General features: G+C 37.3%; 2 protein-coding genes across 7 annotated transcripts in view; one reads left to right on the top strand and one right to left on the bottom strand.

The window, feature by feature from the left end:
- The window catches only part of ACSBG1 (acyl-CoA synthetase bubblegum family member 1), a 115249-nt gene extending 112511 nt beyond the window's left edge, over positions 1 to 2738 (top strand). For all 6 annotated transcript variants that reach the window (XM_025208388.1, XM_025208391.1, XM_025208389.1 and 3 more), the window contains one exon: positions 1594 to 2738. In XM_025208388.1, coding sequence (XP_025064173.1) covers positions 1594 to 1670 — 77 coding nt within the window. In that variant the 3' untranslated portion in view covers positions 1671 to 2738. The remainder of the gene's footprint in view (positions 1 to 1593) is intronic.
- On the bottom strand, positions 2523 to 17552 carry IDH3A (isocitrate dehydrogenase 3 (NAD(+)) alpha). Its single transcript, XM_014521584.2, has 11 exons — positions 17535 to 17552; positions 15934 to 15996; positions 13675 to 13758; positions 11898 to 12012; positions 10935 to 11122; positions 10319 to 10452; positions 9322 to 9424; positions 9177 to 9241; positions 6964 to 7048; positions 6062 to 6214; positions 2523 to 4282 (listed from the first exon to the last, which is right to left on the bottom strand). Exons 1-11 carry the CDS (start codon positions 17550 to 17552, stop codon positions 4199 to 4201), a joined length of 1092 nt encoding a protein of 363 aa, XP_014377070.2. The 3' UTR covers positions 2523 to 4198.
- Between the last annotated feature and the right edge of the window lie 1687 nt (positions 17553 to 19239).

Below are 19239 nucleotides of genomic sequence, written 5' to 3'. Positions count from 1 at the left end.
TAAAAAATGCTAAAGTCACTGGACAGTTATTTGTTCTTGGAAATATTTTTCAATCAAGTCAATTATGTTGGTGGATAGAGAGTTGAGGCCTTGGGTCATTTATCTACAACATTAATTCAGAATAATAAGATTGCCTGTTCTTCTGTGCAGAAGAAATTAGATCTGAAATAATGACATGGTATCCTTGAAATTCTGTTTTACTGTTACAGGTCGACCACAAGTAAACTGTCTGCTCCCTCTGGTCAGAAAGGGCTATGACAATGGGCTTCCTAAAGTGAAATGGAGGAAGCATTTCTCAAATAGATACCTTTTTTCCAGGTTTTTAGGGGTAGATTTATGAAAGGGCCCTGAGCCCTGTGGACCAACAGATTATGAGGTCTTGCTAGTAGAGACTGCCACATTACAAAAATGCTGGTAGGGAAATACTTCCATCTCTATGGCTACCTCTTCCTAATCTAATCCATCTCATTCTATCGCAAGTAAAAAATTAAAGCTCTCCTTCTAAGCTCTTGTTTTCCTTTCTGTAACAATGCCTCTAGAGAGGAAGTCTACAGGAACTAAATGCTAGACTTCTGGACCTAACACCATGTGCAAATCCATTGGTTTAGACACAGCAGCAAGCTCAAAACTGTAGGCCCAGTCTCTACCAGAGAACAAAGCAAAGCCACTCTTAGCATAGCTTTTTACAAAAAAAACTCCCCTAGAATTAAAAATATTTAGCGTGCATAGGACATTTAAGTGTGTTTGTATTTCTAGCAACAGAAACCTTTAGGTTAACAGTCAGAGTACATTAGGTTAATAGTTTTTAATTTCCAATTTAACTTTTGGTTTGGTCATAGATTATCAATCATCGGTTTTGCTTTAGATGATCGAGGCCTTTCCTATCTGGATTTTACGGTCTGCAAAATGCCTTGCAACCTTTGCATTTATGCAAAATATGGTAAAGGTAGATTTTAAATTGTCGACCTAATCTTAAACCAGAACTTTTATGAGAGAGAAATCTGTCCCATTATGGTTAAGAAACTGAATTAGGGGAATGGGTAGAAGAATAAGTATCCAAGTCTCATGAAGAAAGGAAGCAATATTTTTTTAACTCCCATTCTTACCCTGACTATAGAGGTTCTATGAAACATTCCTTATACCTTTCAATGACTTTGTCTTTAGCAAACTTTAAACCTAATCAAGCAAATCTGTAGGAAAATACTTACTGAAAAAATCAGATGAGACTGAAGGTAAACAAAACTCCAGCCAACCTGAAATGATTTTAAGAGGCCCTTTTGAGTAAACTGGACCAGACAAGGGGTTTCTAAAAGTGACATTCAGGAAGAGAGCTCTAATCTTTAAAAGAATATTATTAATCTGCGAGGGAGCTACTTAATTCCAGTTGCCTGTGGAATGTGACTTTGATGGAATGTGTCAAATTGAACTCTTCTGTTTCCTCTAGTCCCTCTACAGCTTTTATGGGAACGCTGTTGTAAAACTGGATGCCCTCCTAGTAGACTGTGCCTTCTCTCCATACTACAGCTTATGGACCCTTCAGATAGACAGACTACTATAATTTAGTTCTCATGTAACCAAATTTTCTTTTTAAAGGTCCTACAATGAAATTAAAACGAGATGCTGTGCTTGAAAAGTACAAAGAAGAAATAAGTGCATTTTACAAAGGATAACATCATCTTACCTTTAAGGAAAATTCACTTTTGGAAAAGACCTACATGACATTTAGTTTTGCACCTTGTATAACTGCCTTTCCAAGACAGCAAGCTTATAGATTTTTTAGAATTCTGCTTGTTACTGGTAATTCCTTCTTTCTTCATAGTTAGTCACAATCCACTATCCTTCATACCATTTTAATTTGGTCTTAAATGAGTAAACTTAATTACATGCTAATTTGTTACAGAATATGAAAATAACTGCTTATTATCTGGATACAGTTCATTTATGTCAGCTGGATAGAAGCATAAGGAAGAGTAAATTAGTATTTTTTAAGATTCTGCAACAGGTTAATTGATTATAGTTCAAAAGTCGTTTGGTAAACATGGCTGGTCACATGGTACTCTTTTGTGAAACTGCTACATGACTTTAGTTCAATATACATTAAACCCTAAAGAATTAACAGTTCAGTGGTTTTGTCCTGTTTTTAAGGAAGGGCATGTTTGTACCAAAAGAAATGCTACAAATCATGCAATGCTTGTGACAAGTCTTATGTTACAAACCTGAGGTGCAAGACTTGCTCTAATTTCCACATAAATGTAGCATTATGTTATGTGATGGTTGCAGTTTGTAAGCAAAAAGGTGGCTGAAGAGTCTGATTTTGATATCTGGTTGTTAGTTGAAGATGGGAACAAATGAAGCAAGCACGTTTGCCCCTTATACATTACAAGTAAGTATTTTGCAGCAACATGCGTTCAACATTCACAGACTGCATCCTGTATGTGCAAGTCGTGGTACAAGTATCAGTCATCTATTCAAACCATTACACAAATCAACAGCCCAGGCTTATAAAAACCCAACAAAAGTTCTGACCTTGGGAAGTCTTTATTTTTTCTATTTTGTGCGTTGTAATAATGCAGAAGTTGCTTAGCTCATATTGTCAAATGAAACAAGGAGACAGCAGCAAACAAAATATGCACATTCAAAAATCAAGCTAATGCTCTGTTCCAGACTTCCACCATGTCTCTACATCCGGGAGAAGGACGTGACTGTGTCACCAGAAACTGCACCCAAAAAAAAAAAAATCCCCATCACTGTTACAGAATGACAAAATTATGAGCAGCTGGGATGCTTATTTTGCAAGTGATACTAAATGACTTTGCATGGGTTGATTTTGGTTTCCAAAGTTTGAGACTGTGTAAAAATAAGAGCAGACAATAGGATGGGACCTATAAACAGATTAAGACTGATTACGGACAGTTCTGTCACTGCTAACAGGCTTTGGATAAAATTCTAGGGTTTTCATCTGTAAAATGTATGTTTCCTTGAATATTGTACTGATAGAGCTATTCAAAGATCTTCAAGTATCATATATATTTGTGTTAGGAACATGGTTGAAGTTAGAAGGAGACTTAACTTTGTGCTTCCTGGTAGCTCTAGTATGCAAATTCATGGAAACCTCAGATACCCCTGGATAGGGCATGAGAATATATTGATTTCTGGAATCTAAGCAACATAGCCAAAACTAGGGGTCATCTGCTAGTGTCAGGCTCTGTAGCAATCGCATATTATGTAGTCTGTTACATTCAGAATTTTGAAACAAAGATGATTAAGCTAGTACATGTGAATACACTAAACAGACAATACATAAAAACAAAGTAGAATACAAAATGTTTCTGCTACAGTCATGGAGTTTAAATATTTTGTATAAATCTGCAGAAACTTAATACTTTCCCCCTCACAGTACATAGCAAAAGTAAAAGATTTTGTGATTTTGTATCACCTACATTTCATTAGGAATACGCTGTTGTAAACTAATAAAGACAAACTTACAAGAATGTTTGGATACATACATGTATGAAAGATACTTTTGTCTTACTAACATCATTATTCTTCATCCCCATCTAGGTTATGCCTTGATTTTTTTCACAAAAATATTATATTTTAAGTTAAACATTTCTAAAGCTTTAATATTTATTCATGCATTTGGAGAACAACTTGTATTTTTGGACTGCAATGTAGCACCTAAAAATGTTTCCTCCTCAAGATTTATAATGGAACATTTTTAGTGGTTTATTTCCTACCTATTTTTTGCAAATAGAGTCATCTTGTGCTATTTTAAGGCTGAAAAGCCATTGTTTAACTCTAATAGGAAAAAATAAAATAGGTTTTATATTTTTAAAGGTGCTTTTATAATCCAGTAATTCAGTTATCTTGATATTTACAACAAGCTTTTCTGGAAAGTAAAAACAATTTAGTTGAAACATAAAATGGTAACAGTTACAAATGACACACTAAAGAAATCCATTTATACAAAAAAAATTCACCAGTTAGAAACAAGTAATAAATAAAACAAAGCAGTTTGAAAAAAATCCACTGAAAGCAGGCATAAGAATAATTTGTAACCATTTGGGGTAAATTTATTAATGAAGAGGCCTCCCCATCTAAAAAGTCTGCTTTCAGGAGAGAGGCAAACCAAATGCATGTGAACAGCAGATTTAAATATAAAATTTTTGTGATGTGTCCATCAGGAGCAATTACAATTTTAGCCCATGTCTCGTACTCGGCGGCAAATCTCCTCTGTGAATTCTGAACATTTAGCATTACCTCCCAAATCTTTGGTCAGTACCTAAGGAGAGAAAAACAGTTATTAGGAAAAAAAAATTAACCTATTACAGCCTTTGAACAAAGCCTGGATTCTGTGTAGTGTATTCCAGATTCTTGCTTAGGTGTACATGGCCAAAACTGTTTCAAGCCCTCTGATCTCCTAACAGGCTACTAAAACAGCTCCAACTTTTAAAAGCCCCAATAAAAAGTTATATCTTGCTGTTGCAATCTTTGCCGACAAAATATCACATGTTCAAGCTGAGTATGAAGGTGAATAATGCTAACAAAGTTTAATTCAGTAAGGATTTTTTTTTAAATAACTACACAGCAACAGCATGAAGATGGATGTTGAAACTGGGCACATTTGATTTTTGTTGCGGAACAAGATGGTTTAGTTTGAAAAGGAAAGATTTTAAAAGTTAAATAATGGAAAAAGCTGTTCAACAAGTGTTGCTCATATCTGCTTAAATGTTCAGCCCTGTCTCACTTGTGATGGCACAGCATGGAAACAGCATAGTCTTACCATATTGGATGGGCAAAGGCATTCTGGACAGTAATTTGTGTAAGGAATACAACTGTTCTCTTACATAGGTCTGTAGCTAAGATAAAATTGCTCTGTGGGCTGTAGGTTTCTGATCCATATTCACAGGTATGAGATTCAGCGGCAGAAAGATCTGTGCTTTGTATATCATACATTCATTATCTGAGGTTACCTAAAACCTTGGCCCCTATGGGCATGTCCAGACAAGTGCACAGGTGCAGTTTGCAGTGCCTCAAAACTGTCTGAGGTGGCACAAACTGCATGTACTGCAAGTGCAACCATTCATCCCCCGCAAATTTGCACCGTGGCACCAAAATTTGATACCAGAACTGGTATCCAAAAAACCCAAACCCAACAACATGGGATGAAGCATGCTCCAGGAGTGTGCACCAGAGTAACTGAAGGCTGGGTCCTCCAGAGACATGCTTTGGCTTCTGGTTATAGCATCTTCACTGCTTTAGGTGTCCCCCAGCTGCTTCAGCCTGTCAGGAGTTGGGAGGAACAGGGAAACAATAGTTTCCCCAAAGCAGAGCATTTGGGGGGGGCAGTGGAGTTCACAGGGTCTGCAGAAGAGGGTTTGGGGGGCTCTCTCCCCCACCCTCTGGGACCATGGGCAATTTTTAGACCCCCTGACCCACCCACAAACAACACCCCCGCAGTAACACCCCCCCCCCGCCGAGTAAACCTACCCCCCAACCCGACTTACTTCCTCAGCTCCTAGCATTGGCAAACACTGATAAAACTGGCATCAATAGCAGCTGGCAGGATTTGGTGGGCTGGGGGGTGTGGAGCAGGGGGCTAGCTGGTCTGGGCAGGGGTTGTGTGCACTAAAAATATCCCTGTGCCAAGGAGGGGGTAGGAAAAGCAAAGCCCTGGGACTGGTGCCAGCAGTTGGTGTTTCTAGCCCTGAACCTGCACTGTGCAGAAGTTTGGGACAGTTAGATGAGTCTAGAAATGGCCAACCCAGTCTAAGTTAGACTACCTCAGAGGTAGGGTTAGCTTAGGTGAAGTCTGTATAGTTTGCACTTAGATGGACCTAACTAGGGATCCAAGTGTAAGGTCTGTACTTGGCCAAACTAAGTTAGATCACGTGGCCATTTTGAATGCAATCTAACCTCCCACTATGTCTGTATGCAGCCCTAAATGCTCTAAAGTGCTTCCCAGACTTTGCTATTTGGCTTTGGTAGTCTGTATTAATTATTGAGGATATAGGAAGAGTAATTTTAAGTCATTACATTTTTCTGCAAATCCTTGCAATACCTTTCCATCTTTAATCGTATCAAAACATGCAGCCTCAATTTTAGCGGCATATTCCTGCAGTCCCATATGACGCAGCATCATTACAGCACTCAGAAGAAGGGCAGTTGGATTTGCCAAGTCTTTTCCTGCAATATCTGGTGCAGTTCCATGAACCTAAAAATCAAAATGAAATTATCTTCATCATAACAAACATCAGCAACATTTATTATTTGTTTTGTCATCTGAAGTATTTTAACAATTGAAAAATTAATCTGATTTTGAATAGTTTAGACATCATTTGAATTTAGTTCTTTTCAATAAAGTATTTCAATAAATCAGTCAACTAAGTCACAGTATTTTAAGAGCACAGGGAAGTTTTCAAAGGCATAAAGAAAAGGGAGCTAATCTGGTGCCAAACTCCAAATATAAGTCAGTGGTTATGGGATGCCTAACTCCACTTTCAAAGTCTTCTCAAGTTTCAGAGGACACCTATATCATAAAGAGCCTCCATCTGTCACCCCCCCCCCCCCCCCACACACACACACACACTTCCCTGGTTCCCCTTGCCCCCAGGCGCCTCGGGCAGCCCTGCTGGGCCGGGAAGACCCCACCCGGAGACCCGCTGCAGGCTCAACAAGAATTATGGCCAACAAGAATTAAGATCGGTTCCAAAATGAAAATTTAAGATGCCAGTAAAAATACACACATTTGAAATCCTTACATTACGATGAATACAATTTCTTTGATTATTTACTTAGATTACTTTACATGTCATAATTTTAAGCATACCACAGAATATTGCAATAAAGCTTTGTTAGGAACATGTTTGGATAACAGCTACCAGATATAACGTAACATAGATTTAAGTTTCTGAGACAGAGCAAAGTTAGTTACAAAATTTTATCCCACAGGAAAGATCTTACCGACTCAAAGATTGCAACTCCGTTTGCACCAATGTTCCCACTTGGTGTTACTCCAAGACCTCCAATCAATCCGGCACATAAGTCACTGGAAGAAAAATTATTTTGTATAAACTAAAGGTACAACCTGTTGTCGACAAAGCATACAGAGAATACTATAATCACTTGTTTTATGTTAGCGATAACAAAGAAGGTTTAAAATCACCTGCCACACAGCAAACTGTTAACACTGTGGGGAAAAGGGCATACATTATTTACACTATGGCTGCACACTTGAAGATGAGTAGAGCTACTAGAGCAGCAACGACAATTTAATGAGGAAAATGACAGGGAAACTTCAAATTTCAGGATAGAGCTTACGAAAAATGACAGAGCAAATAAAAGGATGACAACAGCAGCGTTGAATGCGAGGTACAAAATGCTACATGCTTTCATAAAATAGAAGAAATTTTGAACAGGTAAGGACAATAAATATGGTATCCTAAGCCCTTGATACTCTTATAGTTCTCTGGTTTTGAGATCTGTTATGCAATTATTTGGAAGTCTTTAAAATTGTAATCCACCATTTTCTCTCTGGAAATCTCAGAAATCTATGATAAATATGAGATACCCATAAAGAGACCAGAACTTTACTCACAGAATAAAGCTCAATTCTTGAGCTTTTTCACTTTTTTGTAACAAAACTTGACAGGAACACTTATTAAAGTGATGCAAAACTGTTTTTATTTCTTTCATTCTTAAAATGCCTATAAGTTCAAATGAAAATTAAAATGAAAGCTACACAAAAGTCTGACCCTCAGCAAGGTTTCCTCCAAGATCAATATAAATGAGGAGAAATTCACTAATTGTCATCATGTTTCCCACTTCCAATATAACATATCATTAGATGAGCCCCTTAAAATGTTGGCATTCAAAACCCACTTATACTCTAATGCCTATAACAAACTAGCCAACCAATAACTGCAAGGTAGGAGGTAAGATGGGAATAGCCTATACAGTATTTTTTAAGTTTAAAATAAAGATTTTAAACAGAAAAAATAGCACTTAGGGTGAGGGAATTCTCCCTGTACCTTTTCAGAATGTAGAACATCTTAGATGCTAGCTAAGGGACTTTAAAAATTCATAGGGGCAAAAAAACTGTGTTTAGGGTGACAGGATAACTTATCTTTATGAAGATAATCTTCCTCCAACCCAAGTAAAAATTCAGAGTTTCATAAGGAATTGTAAGAAGGTAAGTACTAATAGGATGTCAGCTAAAAGGCAGAACAGCTATCAGGCACCACTTTCAATAATAACTATATGGAATACAGATAGTTATTAAAGGAAATAAAATTAGTTTGAGTTCTATTTTGTTACTTCCAAAATATTACTTATATATAAAAAGACACATTCACTCTATTTAACATGTTTAATGATTGCAACAGAGTTTTAACTCTTCATGCTGCATTTTGTATATGACAGTAGTGTATTTTGTAATAAGCCCATCTATTTTCCAAAGTTTTTGCAATGGAAGCACACACACTGAGAAACTGTGAAGTCTGTGACTCATGAGAGTTTTCCCTACTTCATGGTTTTGGGGTGACTCATAAAATTATTCATTTGTACCAATTTCACATACAGAAAAGTAGGAAAAAAAATTACTGTCACAGTGACTCCCACAATGATTGTAATTTTTGGATAATAAAAGAGAAGCAAGACAAATTATATACATAAACACACATTAAGGATTCCAGATCACGGACACTGATTTTGACTGAAATTATTCTTTGTTGAAGTACTTATAGCAAACTGGTCTCACCATTGACTTTGCATGTCAAATTAATCTGTTGATGGAGGAGTGCCCGAAGTGCCCTTGTTTTTCAAACATGAAGCTGTACCCAACGAAAAAAGACATCCAAAGGTATCTCAGCAAGTCTTTGTACAGCTATTTGTTTTGCACACCACCCTGTTTATACGTATTATTTACAATATTCAGACTGTATGGACATACACAGTCCCTTTGGGTGCCATGAAACAGCCTCATCTTACTGCTTCCTTACACCCTAATTACAGTTTCTTCCTAAATCCAGGTTTTTTTCTATCATGCTACTTTCAGATACTTGATATATTTTAACCCTCCAGGTGGTGAAGACAGACATTCATCTACCTAACAGTTAGTCAGAAAAGTAATCTGAGAAGTAATGGTATTGTAATATGATAAAATCCAGCTCACTTACCTAAGGATGTCACCATACAGATTTGGCATAACAAGCACATCAAAGTGTGATGGATCCTGTACCATCTAGGAGGAAATATGATTTTGTTAAGATCATGTACTGTAACTAGATAATAAATATCAGATTACAATGGATAAATACTCACATTAAGACACACAGTATCCAGGTACATTTCATTAAATTTAATATCTTTACAGTTTTCTGCAGCCTCCCTGCATTTTCTCAGAAAAAGTCCATCAGACATTCTCCTGCAATTAGACAAGTAGAAGACCGTTAAAAAGTATGGATGGCCTAGTCCATTTTTTAAAAACAGTTACATAAAGATAACTATATGGGCACCTGTTGAAATAGGAATCTGGTCCTAAATGCACAACTTAATGGCTGGTCTAAAAATTACTCTAAATGCACAACTTAATGGCTGGGCTAAAAATTACTATTAACATTTCTAATCTTGTTACATTATTATTTTACACAAAAAATAAAGAACAGTGCCTCTTCATCCTGATCTGACAGTTTAGGAAAAAAAAAAAAAAATCAGTAAATTTACTTTACTTCTCAGAAAATAACAACACAATAAGAAAAAGATTGCCAAAATTCTCAAGTGTGACCTTCAAATGGCAACTCAAGATTTAATACCACCTGGTCAAGAACAAATACAGAAGGATGACAAAGTAAACCAGAAACTGGAAATGGAAAAAACCACCAAGTAGTGCAGAATTATTCCCTGGACTGAGTTTTACAGGCTTTCCGTTTTAAATGTCTCAAATATCAGGGTTTCAAACACCTTCCTTTGGAGAATATTCCCTCATCTAACTGCTTGGATTTAAATAAGGTCACTTTTTGGATAAAGTTATATTATGCAATTTTTTTTAGTTTGAACACATTAAAATTAATCTCTGGTTTGCACAATCCATTTAAGAAAATAAAAGATAAATACTTGTTTAATGAAAACTTTTTGGCTAGGCAGAAGACAGGTAAAGGAATTTCATGTAATTACATTGGTGTTGGGCTAAGTTTGGAATCTTACTGTAGATACTAAAATCTGCATGAAAGTTCCTAAGTGCAAGCTTCTTGTTTTAGTATTTTTATTCTGATATTCTAAATGTTATGTTTAGTTTTGTTATTTCGTTAGGCCAACATACATAATGTTTGCTTTATGCACAGCAGTAACATGGCTTCTCTGATTGTTTCTGGCATACTCAAAAGCAAATTCAGCAATACGTTTGCTTGCTTCTTCTGTGATGAGTTTGATACTCTGTACAACACCTTCAACAATCTGAAAAATAGATAACAGTCAAATCACAAGCAAAACTTAAGTGATTTATAAAGAAGTTGATAAGAGTGCAGATTTGGAATCCTTAATATCAGGAAGCACTACTTCACTGTCAGGGTGGCTAGGATCTGGAACCAACTTCCAAGAGAAGTGGTGCTGTCTCCTACCCTGGGGGTCTTTAAAAGGAGGCTAGATGAACACCTTGCTAGAGTCGTTTGACCCTAGTACTCTTTCCTGCCATGGCAGGGAGTCCCTAGATGATCTGCTCAGGTTCCTTCCGACCTTACCAACTATGACACTATCACAGAATTCCAAGAGGCTAATATCTGCAGAATGCTATACACCAGACAGTTCATGTTAAAAGAAATTATGTATCGCATGTCATTTTTAAAAATAGTACCCAGTTCTGACAGACCAGGTTATGATTCACAGAAGAATAAACATAGAAACCCTTCTAAAAACAGAGCTACTTCCCAACAACATACCACATGTTCAATTCCGCTGTATTCGCCTTCTGTGTTCTCTCGAATTGTGACTATATTTACATCTGCATAAGGGGTTTTGTACCCTTCAATTGAGACACAAGGACGAACATTTGCATATAGGTCAAAGGTTTTACGTAGCAACAAATTCATTGAAGGGTGTCCAGCAGCTATTGGAGTTTTTAAAGGTCCTGTGAGAGACAATAGGAATGAGCAAGATAGAAAGAATTAATCCACAATTATATCCAAACAGCCAAAGTTATTTTTGGCATTGTCATATAGGAGATCCAAATTCCCTTATTAAGCTCCTGTGCTCAACCGCGCTGAAAAGCTAACAGAAATCTTTGAACGATTAAGGATATTACCCAGTGAGGTTACTCTGTTGTTTAAAAGCCAAAATTGTGAACCTCTCTGAGTAGCACCTAAGACCAGAAGCACTCTATAAGCTATCCTAACAAGCTTAAGGTGCTACTCAGTTAGAATTAGTATTATACAAATAGCATGGGAAATTATCTGTGATTTTACATGAGTGGGGTCCAAAAATGTATTGAATGTCAGGGTATTGTCTTATTAATAACACTCCTAAGTGAACCCATGAAAAGTACCATGTTAAAGACTGACAGCACATGGAATTTATCTTAATTTCAGCATCCAAAATTATAACCTGTCCTGCTATATTCATTCCTTGCAATACAAATTTAGTTTTATCATTTAGTATAGCCATAAACCTACATAGGGAAGTTTACAGGGTGTCCAACTCTGGTTAGTGATATTCAAATACTCAAATGAGAAGTCACACTAAAAATTTACATGAACTACTTCAAAAGTCTCAAGAGACTACTGTAGCTTCTTCTGTGTCCTAGAGTTCACCATTCCATCATACCACAAATGGAGTAATTGGATTTTTACATCCCATGCACAGTACAAGCAACAACATTAATATCTTAGTATTAACCAACAAAGTACCTTTCAGACCCATCTTGTTTTTATCCATGGATTCTCTGGCATCTGGAGGAATCATCCACTTTCCTCCTGGTCCTTGGATTGCTGTAACATTTCTCTCTTCCCATTGAATAGGAGCCTAAAACATATTTGTTCTACATTAAACTTCTGTACTAAGAATGTTATTTCCAATTTTCGCTCCACAGAAGTGCAGAAGGGATTGCTTCCAAAGCACACTATGCATGGGAAATATCAGCCCCAAAAAGTGAAAAATGTATAAAAAAAAAAAAAAAGAACAGTATACACATTAACATTTCTCTCTTCCCATTGAATAGGAGCCTAAAACATATTTGTTCTACATTAAACTTCTGTACTAAGAATGTTATTTCCAATTTTCGCTCCACAGAAGTGCAGAAGGGATTGCTTCCAAAGCACACTATGCATGGGAAATATCAGCCCCAAAAAGTGAAAAATGTATAAAAAAAAAAAAAAAGTACAGTATACACATGTGAAACAGTTTTAAGTAATGTCCCAATATAACCTTAAATTCTGAAGACACTACAAGATGTTCACTGTAATACTTATCTATATTATTTGCACTCCTTGTACATATTATTTACTTTCAGCTCAAGTTTGTTTCTATCAAGGAGGTCTACATCGTGTGATATTTCCAGGAAATACAAGACATGTTAAAAATGGATTAATTTAGAATAAATCATCAAAAACTCCTGACAGAGGAACAGACAGGCCTGCATTCTGTGTATACATGGAAATCTGAGAGTCAGCTCCATCTATCAGTGCAATCTGATATGCATTCACCGAGGGAATCTCCTACTTAAACGTAAGGCTACCACCACCTGCTCATTTCATGAGGATGAAGCTTCAGGAGAAGCACACAACTCAGCTTTCACAGACTAACAAAATTAACATGCAGGGAATACTATAGTTTCAGCCCTGTTCATTTTTCTTACTTTGCCCCCAGTGGTTGAGCTACCTGTAAGATATTTAATGTGGGCATATATCCATATGAAGATTAGGTCTTTCAAAGCTTCACTCTTCCCTCTCCTATATTTATTGCGTGATTAACCAGTTAACTGTGAAATATATGTAAAATGTAACACGGGCCTAAATGAAAGTAAAAAAACCCTTATCTTCTTTGTACTATCAGTGGGAAAACAAAAGCTTCTCCCTACTCCCCCCAAAAAAGGTTTGTTTTGATCTCGCACCCTTACAACTTGTGCCAAATTTTGACTACGCTCTCATTATATGTTCAGAAATGTTAGTTTGGCATGTTACAAAGGTGAATAGGTTTGATGTAATCCTCAATACATTTCACTTATATTGGAGGAAAAAAAGCATTATTTTAATATGTTTATTTGTATCCACAAATCAAACTGGACAGTACACATCTCTTGGTTATTAGATATTTATTCAACCATTACGATTATTTCCAATGAAACAGTCTGGTTATTTAATAAAATATCCAATTAAATTAAATTAAATACAAAATATTCTTCTGACAGAGTTGTAGGTCCTCATTTCACATTGCAATCCCAATTTCTTGTATGTGTTATACCAGAAGCTTCAAGGTTTTGTTGCTAAAAAGAACTAGCCTGGAAATCTGGGAATTAAGTGCAACATTTCAAATGGAACTCCCACTATCTTAATTTAAACAGGAGTTACAAATACATCTTTCACACAGTTTTGAAAGCTGAAGGAAGAGTGATTATTTAGCATACATCAGCAGGTTTTAATGCTCTTAAAGTTATAAGAAACATGACAAGGCAAAGGAGTTGCTTACTTTAGCAGCATCAAATATCTTCATCACAGCAGCAGAAATCTCTGGTCCTATGCCATCTCCTGGGATTAAAGTTACTGTCTGTACCTAGACAAAAACGTCAGTAGTACAACGAATGAACTGCATATTCAGCCTAGAGAACACTGCAATGCATCTTACCAAAAAAACACAGTACTTGCTACAACAGAGAAGATAGTCAACCATAAGTCGCTTTAAAAAATGATAGCTTCATGCTAGAGGAGTGTGAGCAGCGGGTCTGTCAAGGCCACAGACAGATGTACTATTTGAAGCACTCCAAGAAATGGCAGAAGCACTTCTTCAAACATATGCACTCTCCAGTAGAATGTAAGAGGGAACTACTTGGTCGTCAGCATCCCATGGTACTGTTTTATTCCCCCTGTGCTCGGCTGTCCCTGGGAAGCTCTGGAAACTGGAGGCCTGCAGGGATTCCTGCTCTCGTCACTGCACGCTTTCGCAAGAGGCTGTATATCTACACCATGGTGAAGCATACTGTATTGGAGTGGGATTTGGAGTGCTTCAAATGCATATCTGCCCATACTCTGTGGTATTCCACAAGAACTACCCTACAATCTGCCTGCTGCAATTTGTCTGAAACACACAGCAGGCTTCCTGCTCCTCCTCTCCACAATACTGTTGCCATTTATTTTTCCCTCTAGCTTTACTCAACATTATCTAGTTATACCTCTTGTCCCTAGAACTTCCCCACATGCTAATCCACTGCTGGACAAACTTTTGATGTTTATTTCCCAGCTATGTTTATTTTTAACTTTATGAAGTCAAATATATTTACTTTAAAAACCTGCAGAAACATTTCTTTACAGACCTTCTCTTTCTTAGAATCTCTGACCTATTAGCAGCAAAGGTATTTTCCCCTCATCAGTTCACTCAGCCTTTTGCTCCTGTTATTATCCCTCAGGCAAAGAATGTGGACTGTGCAGTTTAGACTCATCAGGTAACCAGGGAAGCAAACCTTGTTGAAAATTATAATCATCACCATTTTAATTCTAGGTGTATTTACTATTAAGTTTACTGAAGGCAGCCCTAGGAACACCACTGCTTGAAAATACCCTAATTATACTAAACTGTAAAACATAAAAGGTTACAATTGCTTACACTCAGCATTTGTGTTATCAGAAATTCTTTTGAATAAAATAGAGTCAAGGGGTTAAATTATACATAACAAAATGAAGATGTAGAAAAAGGAAGGTAGAACTGGTTCTTTACAGGACTGTTAAATACAAAATTTGTTTGAATACTTTCAAGATAAAGTGCCAGAGGACATGGTTAATTTGTTTGCTAAGCGGCTATAATTATCTATTTTCTTTCACCCTCTATTAATAAAACTGGCACAGCAATGAATAAGTAGGGAATAGTCAAGAAGAATACAAAAGCTGGCTTTCAATGTGATATGTCAATTTGGTATTTAATTTGAGGTGCAATACCCAGTGACTTCCAATAACATAAGCCAAAAACTTGCTCTCTCTCCCTTCCCCACCCCTAAGTTTTCTAACTGAGAGCACAGCACTATAGCATTACAATTAAAAGCTAGAGTTCATCATGAAATTCAGAGTATGCATAAAAATAGGGGGCTTTGCAATGATTAATGCATTGGTCTGAACAGTTTTTAAGACCCACTTTATATGAGGCATTGAGAACCTGTTTGTAGGCATTTTATACTACCACCCACAAAGAAGGTAAGAAATTCAAATGAGATCACTTCACCTAAGTTTGGGAAAAAAATTGTTACATAGTGCAGCACTAAAGAGGGGCTTGAAAAAGGCAGACCTCTATAAGCTGGATATTCTAAAAGCAGCGGCTTTTAAAATAAATCAGTTGCTAAAAGGAAAGTTTGCAAAATAAAAAATGAACATAATGAGAAGCTTCTCAACCTTCTTTTGATTTATGAATTTCTCATGTCAAAGGGCTGATTTCTAAGCTATAATTGTCAGTTATATCCAAATTAGGTGCAAGTTTTCCATGCAGTTTCTGTAATTGTTTTTGTCAAGAGATGCTTAAAACATGAACTTGTCAGAAGAAATCTCTTTTGAATGTGTAACTGCCAAAGGATATAGGTGTAAAAAGCAATCAACAGAAATCTACCACAGTATTTACAACATATGGTCATTGTATTCAGAGTTTATCCTTAATTTGTGGCAAGGAAATACAGCAATCTTGTCAGTTATTGTGTACCTTTCTTAAGAAACTTCTCAAGAGGTTAAAAAATGGTACTATTATACTCACAGCACTACCAAAACCTCTGGTCACCTGTTTTTGGTTTTTGAAAGCACCTAGCAACCAAGAAACCTGTAGAAAAGTAAACAAAAGAAATATTTAACATGCTGTAAAACACTGACAGTAACATGACAGTAACAGAAGATAGTAATTCCACCACTGTCACAAGCACCATAAACTGGATGTAGAAGTTAAATGTTTCACAAAATGAGAGAAAACCTTGACTTTTCCATTAAATATTTGTAAATAATAAATTGAGATGAAAATATTTGTTTTATATTAAGGAAAAATGTGTTGGGGCAAAGAATCCATGAAGATCATCCAGATCATAGATAATAGAATATACCTAGGGGCTCATCTACACAGGAACATTAGTGAACAGCATGCTAGAACATTGGCTACCCAAAAGAGCAAAATTGGAGTCAATGAGTAGTGTACATGAAATGCAAGGTACTTTTCTTTCAAAGTCAAATAAGCTACATTCCCAAAGGCTTCTTGAGTAGTCACTATGACCACTCATAGGAAGAGTTAATGTATAGTAGAGCTGGTGTGCTATAAATTCACATCTGATCTGGCTGCACGCTAACTTCTCTGTGTACTATACTAAGTACTATACTCCCAACATGACAATGCAGTAACTTTAGTTACAAAGATTATGATTAATTAAACTGAGATGTCACCTCAAGTAGAGAGCTGATACAAGTTACACTGCAACTGAAGAAAGCAGACTTTATGGCAAGCAGAACAAGTCATGGAGCTTGTAAAGACCTACATAATTTCATAAGTAGCAACCTTGAAGGCTCACTTTTATTCCCTAGATAGATTTTTTTAAGTGTAGTCCACATTAGCCTAAATGTGTTTTCATTGAAGTATATGGGAACTTTCCACTGATTTCTACAAAAGAAATTCAAGATGAACACTTAAGAAAATCTTGCCCTTAGTCCTTTTCAGTATTTCCATGCTTTGTTTTTTAAGTTCATACATGGTGCATGCCTGTTTGTTTAAAATATATTAAACAAAAACAGTTTACAAGAAATCAGCAAATACTGATGAAGTCTGCAGAAACTCAGGTGCCTTTTTCTCAGGTCTCTGAGCTTGTCTAAAAGGTCTCCCACTTACAGAGCTGGCTGGTTCAATAAAAGATATCACAAAAAATGTTTGCCTATCAGAAACTCAGAAACAGAGCTGGCCTAGGGAATGAACAGAACAAATTTTCAGGTTATCCTTGTGTCTGTGATGAAAGCATTCTGTTATCAATAAAGAAAGGCTTCTAATTTTTAAAGTAGAATAAAGGTAAAATGGGCAGGAATGGAGACAGACACATGGCAGTGGTTTTGCTGGGGCTAATGACACTTCTAAAAATATTTAAGGCAGTATTACAGGTTAATGCTTTTGCAAACTGCTGTTGTGCATTTCAGGAAACAAATGAAGCTGTAAACGTTTACATACCAACACTAAAGATCCTTACATGGGATAAAAGTCACAATCAAAAGCAATCTGGCCTCATAATTAGGGTTTTCCAACATCAAGATGTGAAACAATAGGGGCAACCTTCAACCTAAGGTCATTTCAATCTATGATCTTATGTTACATAGCATCAGGAGCCATACCCCAACTCTTGTAACCATAGAGGACTGCTATCAAACGATCTTGCCATACTCTCAATGATTTCTTAATTTTTACTTGCCCTGTCAAACTGCTATCATGGCACATACACTATGTAATAACTTTGACCAGATTTTCCTATATATGAATATGGCATAATTCAAGTAGAGAAATATTAATTACAATTCTGTTTTATATGTGGTGACACTTCTAATGTCAGAGTTGATGCAATGGCGCGCACATAGAATTTGATTATAACCCACTCCACCATATATAGTAAGAAGTAGTAGACGGGCAGACTAATGCATCAGCTGATACTGATGCAAGTACTACTTGGAAGGACTGCAAAAAACACAATACCTTTCAGCTGGATGGGAATGTATGTGACTACCTTAATCTCCTGCCATAGGTTTCTGACACCTATGCTGAGCTGGCATTAAGAATACAGCTTCAAGGCAAGGAAGACAGACTGTAGGCTGAAGGAAAGATGATTGGAAATGCTGTTGCTCTTGTTGATGATAATACTGTAATGAATGCTATGGGGAAAAAAAGTACAGCTAGAGTCCATTCTGACCTCTAACAGAACATGAAGTATACAGATCACAGTAGTGGGCGAGTAAAGAGTATCTCAACACATCTATACACTGAAGAGACAGAAGCTGGCACAATACACAGAGAAGGGGAACTTTTAGTTAGAAAAGCACACAGGGCCCTTGAGGCCTACCTCCCACGTATGGTATCAAAGGCTCAGGTTTCAAATTCTACAGTAACCACAGAGACGTAACGAATACAAAAAGCAAAGTGGCATACTGGAAGTTATGGGCTTGATGAAGGAAAGGTGTAGTGAAATTCTATAACCTGAGTTATTCAGGTCAGAGTGGATGATCAAAACCGGTGCTTTCTGACCTTAAAATTATTCACTAGACAATTAAAATTAATTCAGAGATGCGGTTTTGCTCCAAGCGCATAAAACACAATAGAAGACTGGAAAAGAGATTGAATGCATCAATGTCTGGGCTATGCTAGGCCGAGCAGAAGTCAGTAAATGTTTGTTTTGCAGGAATCTTGATACATGATCTTTCTGAGCAGCAAGTGGATGCTCCTGCATACAGACACGGCAGCATTCAAACAGACCCAGCAGGTCTAGAGGGATCCTGTTAATGGGTGACCGTGGCTGTAAAAATACCTCCAGAATAAGTACCAGTCTTGAAAACCAAGTGTCTGGGGTCCCAAGGCTGAAGAAAGAAAAAGAGGCAAGTATCTACATGTGTGTTTTTCCCCACTCTTGCTCCCTCCTCCAGAAGTGATATGAGTTCTTTGCAACAGCGGCCACCTTGCCCAAAGCCTGTTTTTAAACACACAAAGGCTATTAAACAAGAGCCCCAGGGAGCAATTTCCCAGCAGACGGAGACAAGGTGACAAGTGACTGTGCCCACGACCACTGAGCTACTGAGCCTCAGGAACAGAGGCTCCACGTGGTGACCTCTGCGTCTACTACTGAAGTGTAAGGCCTGGCAGAGCAGGGGCTGCTTGAGGAGCCAGCTTTCTGGAGGGCACTGAGATGCGGTGCCCACAAGACACAATGGGGACAGCTCGAGCGACAGGCAGCATCTTTGGGCGCTTCAGTGCCCGGCTCCAGGGGCCCCGCAGGCCTCGGTCTCCGTTGACAGGAGCCGGGCCGCAGAGCCCCCACCGGGCAGGGCCCAGCTC

Source organism: Alligator sinensis, unplaced genomic scaffold, assembly GCF_000455745.1.
Source record: "Alligator sinensis unplaced genomic scaffold, ASM45574v1 scaffold954_1, whole genome shotgun sequence".
In the NCBI taxonomy this organism is placed as follows: domain Eukaryota; kingdom Metazoa; phylum Chordata; order Crocodylia; family Alligatoridae; genus Alligator; species Alligator sinensis.
Note: the sequence above shows the minus strand (reverse complement) of the source record. Positions and strands in the feature narration are given on the sequence as shown.

What these genes read in the sequence shown, in the direction of transcription:
- IDH3A (XM_014521584.2), bottom strand. An exon ending in AAACAAGATGGGTCTGAAAG is followed by an intron (nt 11,123 to 11,897) that starts GTACTTTGTTGG and finishes TGTCTCTCACAG; the next exon opens with GACCTTTAAAAACTCCAATA. An exon ending in GTGCATAAAGCAAACATTAT is followed by an intron (nt 9,425 to 10,318) that starts GTATGTTGGCCT and finishes GTCTAATTGCAG; the next exon opens with GAGAATGTCTGATGGACTTT.